The sequence below is a fragment of the Mya arenaria genome, chromosome 13 (genome assembly GCF_026914265.1).
Source record: "Mya arenaria isolate MELC-2E11 chromosome 13, ASM2691426v1".
In the NCBI taxonomy this organism is placed as follows: domain Eukaryota; kingdom Metazoa; phylum Mollusca; class Bivalvia; order Myida; family Myidae; genus Mya; species Mya arenaria.
Genome location: NC_069134.1, coordinates 47,606,685 through 47,629,399, shown reverse-complemented (window position 1 = coordinate 47,629,399; position 22,715 = coordinate 47,606,685). Strand labels below are relative to the sequence as shown.

At 36.0% G+C, this 22,715-nt stretch overlaps 1 protein-coding gene across 7 annotated transcripts in view; it reads left to right on the top strand.

Annotated features, from left to right (window-relative positions):
• LOC128214543 (uncharacterized) overlaps window positions 1-22,715 on the top strand; it is a 124,200-nt gene that overhangs the window by 81,859 nt on the left and 19,626 nt on the right. For 6 of the 7 annotated variants that reach the window (XM_052921060.1, XM_052921058.1, XM_052921061.1 and 3 more), the window contains exons 4-14: window positions 3,314-3,424; window positions 6,593-6,693; window positions 9,458-9,522; window positions 9,981-10,132; window positions 10,535-10,774; window positions 11,000-11,187; window positions 11,943-12,111; window positions 13,419-13,526; window positions 14,956-15,000; window positions 19,121-19,230; window positions 19,481-19,684. In XM_052921060.1, the coding sequence (XP_052777020.1) occupies window positions 3,314-3,424; window positions 6,593-6,693; window positions 9,458-9,522; window positions 9,981-10,132; window positions 10,535-10,774; window positions 11,000-11,187; window positions 11,943-12,111; window positions 13,419-13,526; window positions 14,956-15,000; window positions 19,121-19,230; window positions 19,481-19,684 (1,493 nt within the window). The remainder of the gene's footprint in view (window positions 1-3,313; window positions 3,425-6,592; window positions 6,694-9,457; window positions 9,523-9,980; window positions 10,133-10,534; window positions 10,775-10,999; window positions 11,188-11,942; window positions 12,112-13,418; window positions 13,527-14,955; window positions 15,001-19,120; window positions 19,231-19,480; window positions 19,685-22,715) is intronic. The other variant, XM_052921063.1, reaches the window with a different exon arrangement.

Below are 22,715 nucleotides of genomic sequence, written 5' to 3'. Positions count from 1 at the left end.
TGTTTGGGGTGGGATGTAGAGTGTGTGGTTAATAACTTTTCAACTCCATTTCTTTCCAAGCTGTTTGGGGTGGGATGTAGAGTGTGTGGTTGATAACTTTTCAACTCCATTTCTTTCCAAGCTGTTTTGGGGTAGGATGTAGAGTGTGTGGTTGATAACGTTTCAACTCCATTTCTTTCCAAGCTGTTTGTGGTGGGATGTAGAGTGTGTGGTTGATAACTTTTCAACTCCATTTCTTTCCAAGCTGTTTGGGTTGGGATGTAAAGTGTGTGGTTGATAACTTTTCAACTCCATTTCTTTCCAAGCTGTTTTGTGGTGGGATGTAGAGTGTGTGGTTGATAACTTTTCAACTCCATTTCTTTCCAAGCTGTTTGTGGTGGGATGTAGAGTGTGTGGTTGATAACTTTTCAACTCCATTTCTTTCCAAGCTGTTTGGGGTGCGATGTAGAGTGTGTTGTTAATAACTTTTCAACTCTATTTCTTTCCAAGCTGTTATGGGTGCGATGTAGAGTGTGTGGTTAATAACTTTTCAACTTCATTTCTTTCCAAGCTGTTTGGGGTGGGATGTAGAGTGTGTTGTTGATTACTTTTCAACTCCATTTCTCTCCAAGCTGTTTGGGGTGGGATGTAGAGTGTGTGGTTGATAACTTTTCAACTCTATTTATTTCCAAGCTGTTTTGGGGTGGGATGTAGAGTGTGTGGTTGATTACTTTTCAACTCCATTTCTTTCCAAGCTGTTTGGGGTGGGATGTAGAGAGTGTGGTTTATAATGTTTTAACTCTATTTCTCTCCAAGCTGTTTGGGGTGGGATGTAGAGTGTGTGGATGATTACTTTTCAACTCTATTTCTTTCCAAGCTGTTTTGGGGTGGGATGTAGAGTGTGTGGTTGATAACTTTTCAACTCCATTTCTTTCCAAGCTGTTTGGGGTGGGATGTAGAGAGTGTGGTTTATAATGTTTTAACTCTATTTCTCTCCAAGCTGTTTGGGGTGGGATGTAGATCGTGTGGATGATAACTTTTTAAATCCATTTCTTTCCAAGCTGTTTTGAGGTGGGATGTAGAGTGTGTGGTTAATGACTTTTCAACTCTATTTCTCTCCAAGCTGTTTGGGATGGGATGTAGAGTGTGTGGTTGATATTTTTTCAACTCCATTTCTCTCCAAGCTGTTCGGGATGGGATGTAGTGTGTGTGGTTGATATTTTTTCAACTCCATTTCTCTCCAAGCTGTTTGGGGTGGGGTGTAGAGTGTGCAGTTGAATCGCGAATTATGAAATATGTGACACAGCATTTTTGAAGGTAATCGAGAAATGAGACGGCATAGATTACTTTGACTTTAATATAATGGCAAGCAGTGACGTATTTTGAAGGTTCGTTGTACAGTTGTCTTTTGTACGTCTTTTAATAAGACCTTTTGACTATGATGATTTTTTTTTAAATTATGATACGGTACATTTCTGCTCGATGCTCCTCAAATTGAACGCATATTCACCCCTTCGCAGGCTTTCAACCAATAGCAAAAACGTAGTGATAAAAGTAGGGGATGTTTTTTGAAAAGTTAGGGTAAAATAGGGATAATAAAAGCAAAAGGTAAAGATAGTAGGGCTCTTTACTTACCTTTTTGGATCCAAATAAATGACTACTAAACCAAATCATCAATTGTGATGTACATGTAGTTATCTTTGCTTAGACACCATTACTTCAAAAGGAATTAAACCCATCTTGCAGCACTGGAGACGTACTACTTCAAACTAATCCTACAAAAATACTAGAAATGGCTTCTTATTAAAATTAAGATTAAGACTCTTTCAGTTTGCAAATTATTTCTTGAATTATTTTTACAAAAAAGTAGGTATTGTAGGGTTTGTTTATGAAAAAGTAGGGAAAAGTCTAATAAAAAGGTAAGAAAAAGTAGTAAAAATAGGAAAAGAAAGGCCCGCGTGAAAGCCTGCTTCGTGCAAAAAAGTGCCCTGTGTTAACATGATAACTCCTAAGTACAAGAAAGTGTCCTGTGTTTGAGCTCGTAATTCCGTTTGACATTCTAAGCAATTATGGTCTTTATATTAACTAATTATTCAGGTTAATGCGTTTTGAATATGTCACTCCAAGGAAATGGTTCAGATGGCTGTCTGGCATTTGGTTAAATCTCTGGCATTATTGTCTGACATTGTCTTATTTGATTTCCGCTTAGGAGTTAAGATAGGCTGTCTTCATTGTAGTTGCATAACCATGGTAACCTACTAAGTTAAAGAGATTTTATTAGATTTACGCAATTAACGTCTAGTTAATTACTTAGTAATAAGGCTCTATGTTTTAGCGATAAAACTTACGACAATGCCTAGGATGTAAGGAATAAATTATAAAAATGAAGTGTCAAAATATTGTCTTTATTTTTATCATTTGTTTTAAATGGTTAAGTAATAGTTAGATGACATGAAGTTTTTTTTTAAATATTTAAAATGGGCGGAGTGAGAGTAGCGAACGAAACCATCTTAATCATTAAGATTTTTATTCCGGTCATCTAACTGACATAGAATACAACCTCATTAGCTGACACATTGTTAATGCAAAATCTGACGCATGGAGTGTGTATCTTATGAGAGGCAGTAGGTGGTACTTTTAACACACACGAAAATTGAAATTCTTAATGATTAAGCCTAGTATTTAATGGTTGCATACCTGCAATTTCATTTGCTGTAAATGTAGGTTTTATTATAATTGCAATTTCATTGGCAAAAAATGTTTGTTGTATACATACTTTTACCTAGTAAAATCAATCCACTTAGTGCCGAGTTGGAATGCAAGAGAAAAATGCTGCAAGCAGAACTCGGTATCTGAAAATATGTTTGTATCAATAATAAATAGTGTCTCATAAACTCTATCGTTCAATATTAACAGTAATGTTTCCTGCAAATTCTTGACCTAGCCGCTGAAGTGAGGCAGACGAAAACCAAGCAATAAAACATGTTGTGGTCGCTCTTACCTTTGTTATTCTATAAAGTTGTTTTTTAGTTTTATTATGCATCATAAATATCCAATTCGTTTCTCCCACTTTGGTGAGTCATCAAGGTTTATAAGTCCTAAGTGACTTGTTTATTCATTGCTCTTTCATATTGTGTGTGCTAATTATTGGTCACGCGGTCTGTAAATGTGAAATAAAACACGTTTAACCTTGAAGTATTTATTCATTCCGTTCACATCCTTTTTTCTTTATGTTCTGTTCTTCAAGTACCCAATGCTTACACTTGTGTCGTCTCACGTGGTACATACAATCTGGTTGGATCCTTCTCCTATTTTAAACATTTTATTTTTGCAGAATGTGCAAGATTGAACTGCACCGAAATGTGTTCAACGGATGACAACGACATCGCTCACTGCGTCTGCCTGAGAGACGGTTACGTAGTTGAAGACGTCAACAGTCAATGTGGTATGTACACGCACTGTAACAGTCAATGTGGTATGTACACGCACTGTTACAGTCAATGTGGTATGTACACGCACTGTAACAGTTAATGTGGTATGTACACGCACTGTTACAGTCGATGTGGTATGTACACGCACTGTAACAGTCAATGTGGTATGTACACGCACTGTAACAGTCAATGTGGTATGTACACGCACTGTAACAGTCAATGTGGTATGTACACGCACTGTAACAGTCAATGTGGTATGTACACGCACTGTAACAGTCAATGTGGTATGTACACACACTGTAACAGTCAATGTGGTATATACTGTAACAGTCAATGTGGTATGTACACGCCGTGTAACAGTCAATGTGGTATGTACACACACTGTAACAGTCAATGTGGTATGTACACGCACTGTAACAGTCAATGTGGTATGTAGGTACACGCACTGTAACAGTCAATGTGGTATGTACATATACTGTAACAGTCAATGTGGTATGTACATATACTGTAACAGTCAATGTGGTATGTACACGCACTGTAACAGTCAATGTGGTATGTACATATACTGTAACAGTCAATGTGGTATGTACACACACTGTAACAGTCAATGTGGTATGTACATATACTGTAACAGTCAATGTGGTATGTACACGCACTGTAACAGTCAATGTGGTATGTACACACACTGTAACAGTCAATGTGGTATGTACACACACTGTAACAGTCAATGTGGTATGTACATATACTGTAACAGTCAATGTGGTATGTACATATACTGTAACAGTCAATGTGGTATGTACACGCACTGTAACAGTCAATGTGGTATGTACACGCACTGTAACAGTCAATGTGGTATGTACACACACTGTAACAGTCAATGTGGTATGTACATATACTGTAACAGTCAATGTGGTATGTACATACACTGTAACAGTCAATGTGGTATGTACACGCACTGTAACAGTCAATGTGGTATGTACACGCACTGTAACAGTCAATGTGGTATGTACATATACTGAAACAGTCAATGGTGTATGTACACGCACTGTAACAGTCAATGTGGTATGTGCACGCACTGTAACAGTCAATGTGGTATGTGCACGCACTGTAACAGTCAATGTGGTATGTGCACGCACTGTAACAGTCAATGTGGTATGTACATACACTGTAACAGTCAATGTGGTATGTACATACACTGTAACAGTCAATGTGGTATGTGCACGCACTGTAACGGTCAATGTGGTATGTGCACGCACTGTAACAGTCAATGTGGTATGTGCACGCACTGTAACAGTCAATGTGGTATGTGCACGCACTGTAACAGTCAATGTGGTATGTACATATACTGTAACAGTCAATGTGGTATGTTCATACACTGTAACAGTCAATGTGGTATGTGCACGCACTGTAACAGTCAATGTGGTATGTGCACGCACTGTAACAGTCAATGTGGTATGTACATGCACTGCAGTCAATGTGGTATGTACACACACTGTAACAGTCAATGTGGTATGTACATTCACTGTAACAGTCAATGTGGTATGTACATATACTGTAACAGTCAATGTGGTATGTACATATACTGTAACAGTCAATGTGGTATGTACATATACTGTAACAGTCAATGTGGTATGTACATTCACTGTAACAGTCAATGTGGTATGTACATATACTGTAACAGTCAATGTGGTATGTACATATACTGTAACAGTCAATGTGGTATGTTCATACATTAGACATTTGACAAAAGGGCCCGAATTAGATTATTCATTTATATAAGCATCTGGAAATAATCACTTTACAAAATATGTTCAGTCATTATTTTTCATCGATCACATCGACCTCGATTGTTTGTGATAACGTAACGACTTCCACATGCTTATTTTCGATGACGACAGCTCAATTTACACAAGTTTTATTTTTATGAATGAAAACAGGAAATGGTATGCGTTAAATAAAACTCCAAAAAAAAAAGAAGTTACTATTTCCGTAGATGTAATGTAGTTGAACCTTGTTTTATGTTTTAACAGATGGTACACGTGTTTACTATAACGTCGACATGTTGTAAGTTGTTAACTCATAACTCTAACAAAATATAACCTGCCTTATGCCTTTTGGTCGACAACTAATGTAATTTTTGTCGTTTAAGTTTACGAACTAGACAAAAAATGATTTCCCTTGGTTGTATGCCTCTGATAGGTGTCGCTAGTTTTGTACAGGAAAAGCACGAGGATTTCCTGCGTGTTTTTGTAGTGTGTTATCTCCATTCAGCCTTTGGGTACAGCCGTATACAAACGTTATTTTTTATTATTTTTTTAGATTTTAAGTTAAAAGACGAGTGGTTTCACCTGTATTGTGTATTTTCACATTATAAATGTAAAATCTTATACTGAAGATGTATCTTGAAGTAAAGGAATTTTTGTTACCTTAATAAGTTTAGTAGATATTAGTCATTAGTAGTCATGCAGTTGCTTATGACGAGAGCAAGATTTGAGAATATGATTTACATTTTAATATTATATGTAATTTGGCATACTTCATTCTTTTCTTTTTGTTGTACAAAGTTATTTTTCATATATGTTCAACATACTGGTATTCATGTTTGTATAACATATATATTTCAAGTTTATTAAATATGTTATGTCATGTTTGCTTAAGATAAGCTGTTATTCATGCTTAATGAATATAGTAAGTTCATTTTATGTGTTTGCAATGCTCATGAACTTGACAGAATATACATGTAAGTTATTGTTGATAAATAAAAAGCCGGTCTGTTGGCACCCACTAGGCTAATACCAAAAATATATCCTTTTTGTTTTGTTTTTGGTTTGAGGACATTGGACGGTGGCGGTAAATGTTGCAATGGTTTACCCTTATAGTGTTTTGGGGTACCATTGTGACATTTACCGCAGCTGGTTTGTCCTTGGGCTATCAGAGGTCTGGTCCATAAGGGAAGTGCATTTGACGACGGTTTACAACATATAAACATATTACAAGCCAGATAATGAATTCAGGTAGCTTGTAAGCACCAATTTGTAGAGATTTGTAGAGATTAATACGCACGTAGGTTAACTTGTCATTGGAAAATAAATTGGTATGCCAATAGAACAAGATTTTATCTCACCTAAAGCTCACAGTCAACGAATTACATGCGATTTAATACATACTTTACTTTACTGCAGAAGCCGAACGGTACAGGTTTGATGTACGTATGCCACTGGAGGCTGGCCCGGCCATTATATTCTCAGAAATGGACGCTACCATTGACAATGTCAAGCAAACGGTAAGTAACATCCTTGTATGTATGCAGAAGAGCTTTATGTCCCGAGCAATGCTGGTTATTGGTTGACGACAAACTTTAATGTATTAATTATTCGAATGTGTGTGTGTTTTCCGGGTCATCTCAACCGCTGGTTTTGTGATCACATGATGATAAAGCGATGAGAGTAAGGCGAATTGTTTATGTAACTTTATTGATATTCGATGGGTTTCTTTTGCCTAGTGGACATAATTAGAACTACGCATTACGATAGTCAGGTAGTTATTTTAGGCGTCGTTATGCGGATAACCTCAGATAACTATCACCTTCTTTGAAATAAATGCTTAATGCTAGCTTTTACATCAATTAATCAGATGAACCCAATAATTTTCAGAATTAATGTGAAGTATAAGAACTTTCTATGGCTGGATAGTTAAAATGATTTCACATCGTAAGAACCCATAAGTTTAAATTGTTCCGCTTCATTTATTGTAATGAATAACCTTGGTGCTGAGTATGATAACTTCAAAGGTAATTAGTACATGTTCTAGCCCTGCAAGGTAATAAGTACATGTCCTTGTCCTACAAGGTTACATAGCATTACCCTGTGCTAGATTTTAATACCGAGAACGGCATCACCTTTTGTAAGAAATAATCGCATTGTTAGAGCTATATATTAGGTATAAGCACTTCAGAAAGTCAGATAAGGGTCAATTTCATATTATATAATTATGCTTCTATTAATTGTTTCATTTAAGAGTCCCAAAATATGACCCCAGTCTCATTATATAAAAGGGACTAGAAACTAATTGATATAAAAGCATGTAAAAAGAGAATAGTCAAAACCTTACATAATATTGATATCGTTGTTAACAAAACCATCATTGAACCTCTTGACACATATATCACTACGTTTATAACACATATATCACTACGCTTATGACACATATATCCCTACGCTTATGACACATATATCACTACGCTTATGACACATATATCTTTTTTGCGGTTTTTTTCAAATTTGAAAATTAATTGGGTTTTTTTAACACGTAAATATACAAAAATGTATGCATATATGATCTCGATCTGCTCTGTATTGGATATACCGTATGTCCCTTTGACTGTAACAAGGAGGATCACTCATTGATATATACATTTAAAATTAGTGTACTTGTTAAATCCCCTTGTCTCATACCAACGTTACAAAGAAAGGGTTGTGCCTCTTTGTTGTCGCCAACTCGTCCACACCCGCGTAGATTGTGCGAAGTGGCATGCCATTTGCGGTATTAACGTATAAATGTTCGCGTACCATAGCAGCAGAATCCGTATGAAGTCCAAGTAGTTTCTCAACCGCGCCATTTATATCTATATTATTTGCAAGTCCTATTTGGTGACGAGCGAATTGCACTTAAAAACAACGCTAAGAATTCGTCTTTACACGCATCTTTCCATTTCAACTTTTCAACATGTATAAAACGTTTGTCGTTTAGGGGTCCCGCTAAATTTACATCAGTATATTCTATTTTTCCAAAAAGAATTTCAATTTAGAACAATATGGCAAACCATCTGATTTATCACGCATTGCAACATTGAACAAATCAAAATGAGAACAAAAGTTCAGTAGACATAGTATGATGATCTACAACACTTGCACCATTATATGTTATACATGTGAAATTGCCGACAACTTCGTCATGAATACATCCATTTAAATCATGCATGTTATAAGTACAAAACAGCTCTACTAGAGATTTTCCAAAGTTATCAATCTTGCTGTGTCTTTGTTATCCGAGCTCAAAAGTGTCGTAATTATATTTGAAACATCAATTCTAAAGCTATCTTGCAGATTATCATCTGGTCCGGGAATATTAATTATATTATATAACATATCTTTCGTGTGGGCATTTAAGATCTAGCTAGATAAAATAATGAATCAGGATGCTTATTTCGTAAAATAAAAGTATTGTCTTCAGTAAGTTTGATTCCATTTTTCTCATTTCTTTTATTATAAATGGTCGAGCCCTCGGGTGAGACATAAGCAACATATAATATTATATCCTGCATAGAATGAAACACAGCACTTTTGATGTATAACACTATGCAAACCGCATACTCATAACAAATTCTAGTTATACAATTTGTCCTAGCGCATTGAAAAACACTTATCCCGATTTCAGTGCTGTATTCAAAATTCAACTTAATTTAATCTTATGGCCATACATCATACACTTCATTCACTGGATTGGCCAGATATTAAAAACCAATAATCCGATTAGCTACACCGTTCTTAGATCCAATTAAGACCAATATTGAATACCAGCCCTGGCCTCAACTTTTCTCTTGCCTAATTCAAACCTAAGCATTTGTTCTCGTTGGTTGTATGATCCTCAAATACTCGATTGGCTGTTGAATACTTGTTTTGATTTCTTAATAATTGTATCACGGCCTTAAATGCGTGAAAACCTAATAATAGGACATGTATGCCTGAATGTCTAGTGCCATGTGATGCACCCTTTCTATTTCAACGCGCTCTAAATTCAAAAGCCCGAGCTTATCTTTAATAAATTGCCTTTCAAACCATCGTCCTCCCCTAGCTATCTCTCCAAGTAATCCCGGAATCCCATTAAAACGCAAATTATTCATACGAGAATGTCCCTCTCGAGGTTACGGACTTTTGTAACAAGCCTAGTAATTTCTTGTCAATTCCGATATTTTCTTGTCCTTCAGTGTTTTTTATCTGTATTTGTTTCGTTTGTTTTTAACGAAATGTTATGTTTCTTTTGAATAGTTGCAGAACCATTTCCCGGAGTCTGGGGTGACGTATCCTTTCAAGCTCAAAGTACATGGAATCCGGTAAGACCAACATATCTGTGCCAATCAATTATGAACAGTCCAATTTGATTTATTTTTCATTCATAAGAATAGTCTTTTACAACGGTGTTATGTTTGATATAAGAAACAATGTTGGAAGTATACATTGTGGTGACCCGACCCTAGCCGATGATATGACACTACTTAGTCCTACAAAAGTGCCTAGTTAGAACAGCTAAATATAACATGATGTGAATGTGATTGTGAATTTTTGCGTCTCAAAGGACTTGCTTTTATATGATCATTAGATATTTCTCATTATTTCATACCATGCATTTGTCTTGTTCAACTTGTATACATGATCCCCAATATTTGCAAATTTGTATGGCTGTATTTGGTCAATATATCACTTAGAAGTGGAAATAAACAATATATGTTCTGCCACTTGGCGATTGGATGTTATTTAGAAGGTTAAATATCACGCATGTTTACTATGGCAGAGGGATGACGGAGCCCGTCCTAAAGTTCACGCTTTATTTCTGGACGTCAGAGGTGGAAGTGGTTAGGAAGGCTGTTGAACGATTCCGCATCCAGGCGAACATATCTAATATTCGCTTCCTGGATGTCCCCGCAGTCCTAGATATCAACCCCGGTAGGCGAGTTGACATTAACATGCGATTAGATGTGTACATGTACATCATTTGCATTAGATAGCTGTGTATTCAAAAATGTATAAAGTTTTACTGAGAACCCTTTTACTGAAATACTAAAGGGTGGTAATTGTAAGATCACACACATGTTGCTTTCCATAATCAAATAAAAAAGTCGGCTTTTCATGTGCGGATAATTATTCTGAAAAACACCTATTTTTACTAATTTGTTAATTTAACAATAACTGAAATAATTATTTAACAAGAACACAGCGTAAAGACTCTCAAATTCACTTTCAGCGTATTTTAAAAGTTAAAATACAACTATTTTTTACCGAATGCTGTTTATCAAATACCAGTTATGCTTAGTTATAAAGTTATCAATTAAAATTGTACCGTTACAGAGCTTCAACTGATGGAAGTGGTCAATACTGAGAAGTACCCAACGTTGCGAGGAAAAATGCTAACTCTAGTGTGCGCCGCAAAAGGATCAAAGGACACGCAGTTTGAATGGTACAAGGACGGGGTAAGGTTAAACACGTCCTTGACCTCTCGTGTTGCCTGGGAAACGGTTATAAGCCACACAGCTCATGAGAAACGGATCTCAAATCTACATCTCGATGTTGTCATGCCGATTGACCAAGGTATGATGCATGTTTTTTGGTAGAAAATTGCAAACAGTTTGCTTATGAGTAATATATCTCACTTTAACAAATAGAAGTTTTGCTTGACATTTTTCAACGGAGAACAAGTGTTTATTAAAATTACCCAATTTGCGGTAAATTGGGCATACTTGATCCAATAATGACAAGTTGCACTTAACAACTATCTGCAACCTATTCCTACATAACAATTACAATTTATTGCAGGGATATTTACATGCAAAGTTCGGGACTTTGACGAGGTGGCATCAAAAAGCCTGGAAGTGACCGTAAACAACTACCCTCAAGTTCAAATCGACCCCATGTCGATGAGTGTGCAGTCTGGTCGGCCTATTACCATCAAGTGTATGTCTTTAGACGATAGCTGGCAACAATTCCTGTACGAATGGTACAAGGTAGGTAGCGATCGCAACATTTCTCTTTTCCCGTTTCGTTGGAGAAGTGAACCTCGAAAAAACAGTGTCCGATGTATATTTCATTCCCGAAGGTGAGCATAATGGAAAATCGCACCGCCTCTATGTGCGGCCGCCCACCCGGGCTTCCGTTTCCGGGCCAAAACGATGTCATGCAAGGAGGGATTTTGAAATTACTTGGCACATGTGTTGGTTATATAAAGACTTTGCCTCAACTGTAAGACCCACGTCCAGACCCCCCCCCCCCCCCCACACACACGCACTTTATGTCAACCTATAGTTTATGTTACCATTCCTGAATTAAAACAGTAATAGCGAAATCCATTGAACTGGGCGTCACATCGTCATTTACTGTGGTAGCTCTTGTTCACGGCCTCTAAACGCCAGAAACAACAAAACTAATAAGCACTTCTTAAAAAGGAAAAATGCACATATTTATAAAAGTGGTGGCGTTGTTGCCCTAGTGGCGCTATCGAGTAGTGGTGGCGCTATCGAGTATGTTTGCGCTTGAAGTAATATAAAAAGGTAACGCTTTTGAAATGAATACAAAAGTTGCTATGTTTATCATTCATTGAACATTATGCTGGTTATAACTATTTCTCATATTCCTAATACTTGTTTACAATAACAGTTGATTATGTTAAAACCCATTTTAATTTCATGTAAAAATCTAGTCCGGGTGCGGCATTCCCATGCTTTCTTTTATAAATCAAATTGCCTTGATTTTGTCGGTACAGAACGGACTAACAATCGACCCGAGCTCGCGTTCCGAGTACACCGAGGACATGTACCCGACAGGTGTCCAACTTGTTGTCTCACGCATCACCATGACCACCGAATACACTTGCAAAGTCACTAACGAAGCAGGCTCGGCAAATGTGTCGTCATACGTTTTTGTTGTATCCGGTACGTAGTTATTTACATTGATTCAATGTTGTCATATTGCTGTAAATATGACCGAATTTAATGCCTTTAAGTTTCAGTTTTTAGACATGCCTTATGGTAAATTTGATGTGAGTTTACACAGTCAGTTGTCTAAGACTCTCTTATTAATGATCGTATCAAGCGATCGATTTTTCGAACTCAATGTTTTAGTACAAGTTACAATAGTCTGTAGACATGGAAAATGGAAAATATGTTTCACTTTTTTCTACCTACATCATACATGTACGTTTATATAAATCTTTCTAGCACACCTGATAGGCATTTCCGGTGAATTCAGCCGTGCTGGAAAACTCCATCTGGCATCCCTCATGCCAGATGAGTCACGCGCTGTGACGTAATACTTTCAATTTCTTTTATAATACACTTAATGTAATCATAATTATGAGATTTAAATAGATAAGTTCCATTAACATTAACTTTACAAAAATATAATTTAAAAAAAACAAAAACAAAATAACCCTTAAAAGACGTGATACTGAAGGAACTTCTTGCCGTATGCAGTGAATACAAATTACTGCGCGTCATGGCGTCAGTAAACATCATCGCACGCGCTTTTTGGTGATACGTACACAAATGCGCTTTTTTATGTAATTTCTCCATAAAAAATGTAATTTATGTATGCTAGAAAAAATATATATCATGTGTGTCCGTTCCGGATAGAAAAATCCGAACCTCGGGCACGCTGCGTGGCCGGTAACTCGGCAAGCCTCGTTACCTGGCAACGCAGGTGCCCTCGGGTCGGATTTTGCTATCAAGAACGGGAACACATGACAGATATTATCAATAAGTCGATATATATGGTCATTTATTCTATGTTTTCTGCTCATTTATAGTGATTAGCAGTGAAATAAAAAGGATATTACACTGTTTTAAACTAGTTGTCACTGTTTTGAAAGTTTAGCTCGCTGTCTTTGCCAAAGCAAACGTCAACGTGCACATGGCTGGGATACAACTTCGACGACGTCATTTCCAAAATGACGTTATGTACGCATACATTTTGGCGCGATTTTCTGAAAAACTACCTTATATGAACAGTTTTATCCATTTAAGGCATATGATCAAAAGCAGAATTGCTATTTTTCAGTGTAGGATTGCAATTAATTTAAGTTCGTGAACATCAGAAGTGAATATATCCCTCGTGGCTACGCCACTAGCGAAATATATAACTTTTGAGGCTCATTCAGCTAAATAAATTACGATCTTATTCCCTTTTTAATATTGTTTTTGTGTCTAAAAACCAGCATTCTAAAATGAGTGTATGTTTTAAGCTGATGACAATGCCCATTACTGTCCGGAAGAGAAGTTTGGCCAAGTCACGTGGTCAAACACTTCCGGTGAAAACTTTGACGTTAAAAGATGCCCTACAGAGTATGGAGGTAAGAGACGTTCGGCCTTTTGTTATGTGGGTTGTTTAAAGTTGGTACTGTCAATTTTCCAAAATTTAGAATGTGGAGAACTGTCACAAGTCGTCATGTAATACAAAATTGTATTCAACGAGTTCAGAAAAAATGTAAGAACCGAGCCGTTTGCGAGCACATAAATGAAAATGAAAATGTGGATGTGTACATGTAATTATGTAATTTCTTTTGAGAATTGTAGATACTGATTTCGTTCAAGTAGACAGTTGTAGATAACATGTAGATAAATTTCTTTTATTTGCATTTTTTTTTAAAAACACACAAACAAATAAATGCACATTTATGAGTATGAGCGGGGATTAATATTATAAGTATCTTCCATGGCCGAGAGTGTAAGATAGGTTCATTCCGACCCGAGCGTAGGGTGTTTTGCGGAAACGAGGTTTACCGAGTTTCCGCAAAACACCATGCGCGAGGGTCGGGATGAACCTATCTTACACGAGCGGCTATGGTAGATGCTTTTTCTCCCACCTCAGTCAAACAAAATTAAGTAAAAATGTATTTTTTTGCTGTAACTCTTTTGTGCTTATTGAAAATAATTGCGTATGGATATGCGATGGCACGTGGTTGTCATGGATATTCGCAGAGTGATTCAGAATATGTTAATAGTCAAATCGGTGTTTTTAAATAGTTCTAACGAGAATTAAGCATTATTTCTTGAATGGTGCGTGAAAACTGTTTTATGGTGACATTTGAAGCGAGAAATAATTAATTAGCGTTCTAAATATTACCATAAGACAAGATTTCCTTGATGCTATAGTCTTCAACAAGGGAGGTAATTACTATGTGGTAACCATTAAAAAGGAGTTCCATACGGGCATTTTATCTTCGCCCGTGGGCAAGATAAGAATATCTAGCATGGTTAAATTATTGGATCTACTTATCTGAGGTGGGAGAAAAATGTTTTTCGGGCTCTTAATTAACTTAACCTCTGAAACTATTTTTCTAGTAAAAGTGCTGCAAATAAAACTTGTTCGACATGATTTTATTATGATACTAGTCTAAAATGTTGCCATGCGCGGTGTTTATGTTTGTACCTAAATGTAACTCTTCTGCTGCTTAAAACTGTTGCGCGTAACATGTCTAACAAATCATTTTAGTGCTAAGCATTATGTTACGACTAGAACTCTTTTTAGAAGTGCATTTGTACTTACATGAATTATATTTTATCAGACTTTCAACATATGATTAAACTTCACTTAACCCTAAAAAATTGTTATATGTACACATAAATATTTCATAAAACAAAATTCAAAAGCTTAAAAAAAGACATAAATGACATCGGTGAAACTTGATATCTACAAATATTTTCAAATTTTCAGAGTGTACAATTATATATATTACCCATGAGTCTTCATTACTTTCTTAATTGAAAACTTTCTTGAAGGCGAGTACCTGCTAGCAAGCTACAGATTAGGAGTGGTTGATGTTGGTAAGGTTTATGGCGATCTGCACAGTTATCACCAAATTCGACCTTGCTTTAGCAAAACTTATCTGTATTTAGGGCGACCCATTCTCACACAGTGTAATAAGTAGTAATCATTGTTTTATAGCACTTTATTACCAAAAGTAGAAATCTATGCCCCTGAAGATGGGTGTATTAAAATCGCACCGTCCATCCGTCCGCTTTGCCGTCTCCAGACTGCAACTTCAGCTTGGGAGCGATTCTAAAAATTACCTGGCACTTGTGTTCGTTACATAAATACAATGTGTCGCATGCAAACAGTTGCCCTGTGTCAATGTTTATGTTTCTACCTCAACAGTCACGGCTATACATGATTAATCCTTATATATATATACATGTATATGCATATCGATAGAGTATAGTTGGTGTCCGGACTGTCACCTTGTCAGACAGGGAGGAGTTTAATATTATGAGGGACATGTGTTCGGTAATAAAGACGATGTGTCGAGTGCAAGACCCACGTCCCTACCTCAATGGTCAAGATCACACTACAGGTTAATCATTATGCTGTGTATTATACATATCTAGATTAGCTGGTCGTGTTCGGACTGTTACTTTGTCATGCACGGAGAGATTCTGAAATATATTGGCCGAACGTACGTGATGGCGATGTTTCGCTTGCAAGACTATACTAGTTAGTGCATATTTTTATTGAACTCAGTGGCATTTGGGGACATTTGTTACTTACTATGGCAGCGTCTGTATGACATCTTCAAATATTCTAAATGTGTATGCGTAGAGGATACAGATGGTTTTCACTAGATTGTTATGGCATCGACCCTGAGTACACATTAAAGACTGTGTTTTTATGTATGCTAAGAGGCTAAGAGTGATGGATATATCTACATAGAAGTCAAGGGATGTGTTTCAATGATGTATGCTATTGTAGCCATTGGCCTTTGTGTGCGTATACCCGTCCATCAATAGATGCGAATCCTATGCATGCATTACGAACAGTTCACAGAAGTTGTTATAATTTGAGATAATTAGTTTGTTAACAACGCTTATTTTGGGGAATTAGAGCTTAAGCTAAATAATGTGTTTACGTTATTTGAGTTCTCATTAAAATTTGTAAAACATTAATTTGTGTTCTGCATGTAGGATTCCGGATAAATATATTGTATTAAAATCTGCTGACATTCCCTGCTTTTACCAAAGTATTATACCAAAGTATTATACAGATAAATCCTAGGGTATTTTTGGAGTTCTACAGGTTATATGATGTTTTTAAAGATGTATAAACTAAAAGGCCTACGTAGTATATAGATATCAGATTCCATGGAGAATGATACCGTATTATGTTAACCTGAAGACGTTATTGTCGACACCGAGGCGTGTGTGGCATTATCGTTTCGAGAGTTAACATTATATCACGCCGGGTAATCATTGGAGCCATAACATTTTGTTATGTGTTGAAAATGCTCCAACGCGTCTTCCGTTATAGTGCCAATGAGTGGAATATGGATGTAAACAGTGAGTAGGGTTTCTTATTTTCATTTTTAGAGGTTTATACGAGTAAATTAAAAAAAAAAATGGAGAATGTAGTTCCACATAGGAATGGCCATGAGTTGTTCTAAAGGTAAAAGTTCTGAATAAAATTTAATATCTGATCGTCTAGAACTTGCATAACTTGCAAGACGTCAGTGTTGACAACGTAAAAATCTGGATTTTCGTGAGAATTGTTCACATACCTTAGTTTTAAGCATTTTCTTCACATGTGTGTGGCTTTTTTATTGACAAAAGGTTGCCGTGTTACAAATTTTAGAACTTAATTTGTTATACTTGCTGCTCAACGCTCGATTTTCTGAACGTTGTGGTGCCATTTTTAAGGCCTTTGCAGATGGTAACGACCGAAAAAAGGTGTATTATCGCTATTATTGCATAAAATACACGACATGGGAAACGTTTGTGTTTAAAAAAAAGCTGTTAAATGTCACGAAAATGCAAAAACAGTCAGTTCAAAATAACCTCAATAACAGGTACTTGTGTAACGTCACGAGTAATGTCATTGAAAACGTTTTACATTAAGCTCGATTAGGGCCGCAACATAACTCGGCAGTTGCATTTTTGTTTCGACGCCATCTGTTGCAGTGCTCATTCGTTTGGAGGGTGTTTTTTTAATGACTGGATTACTTGGATTATTTACACACAATACCTATTGGGTAATCGATTAATTACCGATATATTCCTACTTTAACATTTATTTGTTTTGACAACTAATTAAAGCTTGAAATAAAATGTTAACATGTTCTTGATAAAATAAATGTACAGCATCTTCAACATCAGAGAAAAAAATATTTGAAATTTCTTTGTCCATTGCATACGACGTAATGGAATCATGTCCATATAAGTCGTTTGTTCTGAACAAAATCGACAGAATTAACTCAAGTTGGGAGGAGTTATACAAACGTTTTAGACTTAAAGTAGTGCCTTTAAAGCAAACAAATAGTCAAAACACCTGCAGAAAGTACAATCTAGTACATCAGCTTGCCAGGAAAAGACAACTCACAAGAAAATATGTAAATTTAATGCGGTTTATTTAATTTGTTGATATTTGTATACGGCTATATATGCTAGAATTTGTTTTTGTGCAAAAGTTGGCATCGTTGACCCACTTTCGGTCAGAAACCAGGTCGCTCAGCTGACAATGTTATGATGCGAACCCTATGTAAAACAAAAAGCCGGTCATTAAAGGCACGTGAATTTACTGAATAATGCACGTTTTCTACCGATGACGCCCGCGTTTTTACGTTTAACACACCACAATAACGGACCGAAAACACACATTTTATGCAATTATAGATTTTATCGTCGTCTTACACGGATTTTCAATTTAATAAAGTTATTATGGTATATAAATAAGGAAATTCAACACATAGTGAGTAACTTCATTCATATTAACATTAATCAAACATGTTTGCTTAAATCAGTTCACAGTTCGTATTTAAAAAGGGTTTCATTTTATTTTTTAACAATTTTATGAGAATTAATGAAGGTCGTAAATATTCTCGCAAACTGTCAAAACATGTTTGTCCATAATTAATTTGCGGCGTTGCGAATTATAAACCTCGTGTAAGAACCCAATAAAAAGCGCTATATGAGGGTAACAGTACGGGTTGGCTAATGTCGTGTATATGAGATTTTAAAATGGGCAGGTCACGTGAGGTATAATAAGATAAGTAGTTGCTTAGGTGAGGCACTGAATTATTGTATGTGTTCAATATGTCAAAACAAACATCAAGGAATGGATGTGCAACACTTATTTATAATTAATTAATTATTAATAATATATTTTGTTTACGTTTTTTAATGCTTAATTTATTTCACAACACTGGCATGCGTTAAGCAGTCTAGTAGTATGTATAATTGAACTGTTTCATTTATTCTTACCTTTGGTTTTTACTGGAATTTAAACAGCTCACTTTTATAATGCCAGTGGTATCGTCTATGATACCCAAGTAGTGAAAGCAAGTTCGAAAACATGTTATACACTGAAATTTGTTTACCATGCTTAGGTATTAGTAATATATGTATACTATTAATAATTTTTATATAGATATATGCGTGTGGACTTTTACCACATTTTAATTCCTATGTTGATATTGGTGTATAGTCAACCACTTGATTCCATGTTCGAATAATTACGTGAACAACAATCTAAACCATGTATGAAGTGTGTATATATATATACATAGGTCTTCTGTGCACACGAGATTCTAAAAATAAAATGAGAAACTCATTGTTTTATATATATATATATATATATATATATATATATATAAAACAATGAGTTTCTCATTTTATTTTTAGATTGGACATAGGGCTTTAAACTGTTAACATTGATGATAATGTGTATAATCTACCACGGCCGTTTTGTTGTTGATTCATGTTTTACTTTCCACTGCAGTCTTCGTTTGTAAAATAAATCTCGTGTGCACAGAAGACCTATGTTGACAAACTCGTGTTTTATCTTGAACTCGTATAAGTTTGAACAAGAGACTGACTGGCACAGTAAACAACAAACAGTTCAATTTAAAGTTGAATTCTCAATCAGAAGGAAGTCCGACACATGCTTCATATCTTGCAGGGAATGCAAGAAGGGACTGTACCTGTGATATGTCTTCCCACATATGCAAATGGGCTACTCCAAACTTTTCCAAATGTCAGTCCCTCATGCTCATCAAGATATTCGACGATGTAAGTCTTCATTCAGAATACATTTGAAGTAGCATATAACGTTCGTACATGTTGTACAAGTGTCATACGTTAAATAGTTTGAGCTACACCTTAATGTCATGATTTTAGCACATTTCAAATACTAAACTGATACATTAAAATGTCATTAATGGCACTTATTATGAACGGGTAATAATTTTTTCTTTCATTATTATAATGCATTAAGTGTTTAATAACGAGTTAAACTTTGCCATACATTTTTGCATTTTAGCTTGTGTTGCTAAGGAGTGGCTACCAGGAGACGACGTTGTCTGCGATATTTAATGATTTGTACAGCTTTGCACTTACCAAGAATAAAAATGCGACCTTATATTCCGGGGACATCGACATGGTGGCCGGAATACTGAAGGAACTCATAACGCATATGAATGCGTTTCCGATACTCTGTGAAAACGATGACAGAATCAAATCAAAGGTGTTATGTATTGTCCTTAAAAACATTTAAACTCATGTTTAAGTGTTACCTTTTATAATGTCCATATGGGTTTGAGTTAGGGTTAAGTGACCCACGCGATTATATAAAGTTGTGTGAGATTTACCTGCCAATTTATACATTGATACGAATGCCAAGAAATGAAGAAAGTACCTACGCAAGTTGGGGCATCCTTCATTCTATTCATGATAAGGCCTCCTTCATTCCATACAAAATAAGGCCTCTGTCATGTGGTACCTTATAAGTCCTTTTTCATGCTGTACTGTATAAGGCCTTCTTCATTCTATACAAAACAATTCCTCCTTCATTCTATACATAATAAGGCCTCGTTCATGCTTTACTTTATAAGGCCTCCTTCATTCTATACATAATAAGGCCTCGTTCATGTTGTACAGTATAAGGCCTCCTTCATTCTATACATAATAATTCCTCCTTCATTCTATACATGATAATACCTCCTTCATTCCATACAAAATAAAGCCTCTGTCATGCTTTACTTTATAAGGCCTCCTTCATTCTATGCATAATAAGGCATTATTCATGCTTTACTTTATACGGCCTCCTTCATTCTATACATAATAAGGCCTCCTTCATTCTATACATAGTCAGGCCTCTTTCATGCTTTACTTTATAAGGCCTCCTTCATTCTATACATAGTAAGGCCTCTTTCATGCTTTACTTTTTAAGGCCTTCTTCATTCTATACATAGAAAGGCCTCTTTCATGCTGTACTGTATAAGGCCTCCTTCATTCTATACATAACAATGCCTCCTTCATTCTATACATAATAAGGCCTCTTTCATGCTGTACTTAATAAGGCCTCCTTCATTCTATACATAACAATGCCTCCTTCATTCTGTACATAAAAGAGCCTCTTTCATGCTTAACTTTATAAGGCCTCCTACATACTATACATAATAAGACCTCCTTCATTCTAAACATAATAAGGCCTCTTTCATGCTTTACTTTATAAGGCCTCCTTCATTCTATACATAATAAGGCATTATTCATGCTTTACTTTATACGGCCTCCTTCATTCTATACATAATAAGGCCTCCTTCATTCTATACATAGTCAGGCCTCTTTCATGCTTTACTTTATAAGGCCTCCTTCATTCTATACATAGTAAGGCCTCTTTCATGCTTTACCTTTTAAGGCCTTCTTCATTCTATACATAGAAAGGCCTCTTTCATGCTGTACTGTATAAGGCCTCCTTCATTCTATACATAACAATGCCTCCTTCATTCTATACATAATAAGGCCTCTTTCATGCTGTACTTAATAAGGCCTCCTTCATTCTATACATAACAATGCCTCCTTCATTCTGTACATAAAAACGCCTCTTTCATGCTTAACTTTATAAGGCCTCCTACATACTATACATAATAAGACCTCCTTCATTCTAAACATAATAAGGCCTCTTTCATGCTTTACTTTATAAGGCCTCCTTCATGCTGTACTTTATAAGGCTTCCTTTATGCTGTACTTTTATAAGGCCTCCTTCATGCTGTACTTTATAAGGCCTTCTTCATGCTGTACTTTATAAGGCTTCCTTCATGCTGAACTTTATAAGGCTTCCTTTATGCTGTTCTTTATAAGGCTTCCTTTTTGCTGTACTTTATAAGGCCTCCTTCATGCTGTACTTTATAAGGCTTCCTTTATGCTGTACTTTATAAGGCCTCCTTCATGCTGTACTTTATAAGGCTTCCTTTATGCTGTACTTTATAAGGCTTCCTTCATGCTGAACTTTATAAGGCATCCTTTATGCTGTACTTTATAAGGCCTCCTTCATGCTGTACTTTATAAGGCTTCCTTTATGCTGTACTTTATAAGGCCTCCTTCATGCTGTACTTTATAAGGTCTCCTTCATGCTGTACTTTATAAGGCTTCCTTCATGCTGTATTTTATAAGGCCTCTTTCATGCTGTACTTTATAAGGCTTCCTTTATGCTATACTTTATAAGGTCTCCTTCATGCTGTACTTTATAAGGCTTCCTTTATGCTGTACTTTATAAGGCCTCCTTCATGCTGTACTTTATAAGGTCTCCTTCATCCTGTACTTTATAAGGGTTCTTTTATGCTGTACTTTATAAGGCCTCCTTCATTTTAAACAAAATAAGGCTTCCTCCATGCTAAACCTTATAAGGCTTCCTTCTTTTAAACTTTATAAAGCTTCCTTCATGGCTGTACTTTATAAGGCTTCATTCATGCTGTACTACAAAAGGCCTTCTCCATGCTGTACTTTATAAGGCCTCTTTCATGCTGTACTTTATAAGGCCTTTTTCATGCTGTACTTTATAAGGCCTTTTTCATGCTGTACTTTATAAGGCCTCCTTCATGCTGCACTTTATAAGGCCTCCTTCATGCTGTACTTTATAAGGCCTCCTTAATGCTGTACTTTATAAGGCTTCCTTCATGCTGTACTTTATAAGGCTTCCTTCATTTTAAACTTTATACGGCTTCCTTTATGCTGTACTTGATTAGGCTTCCTTTAACTTAACTTTGTAAGGCTTCCTTTTTGCTGTACTTTATAAGGCCTCCTTCATGCTGTACTTTATAAGGCTTCCTTTATGCTGTACTTTATAAGGCTTCCTTCATGCTGTACTTTAGAAGGCCTCCTTCATGCTGTACTTTATAAGGCCTCCTTCATGCTGTACCTTATAAGGCTTCCTTTATGCTGTACTTTATAAGGCCTCCTTCATGCTGTACTTTATAAGGCCTCCTTCATGCTGTACTTTATAAGGCTTCTTTTATGCTGTACTTTATAAGGCTTCCTTTATGCTGTTCTTTATAAGGCTTCCTTTTTGCTGTACTTTATAAGGCCTCCTTCATGCTGTACTTTATAAGGCTTCCTTTATGCTGTACTTTATAAGGCCTCCTTCATGCTGTACTTTATAAGGCATCCTTTATGCTTTACTTTATAAGGCATCCTTCATTCTAAACATACTAAGGCTTACTCCAAGGTAAACTTTATATGGCTTCCTTTTTGCTGTACTTTATAAGGCCTCCTTCATG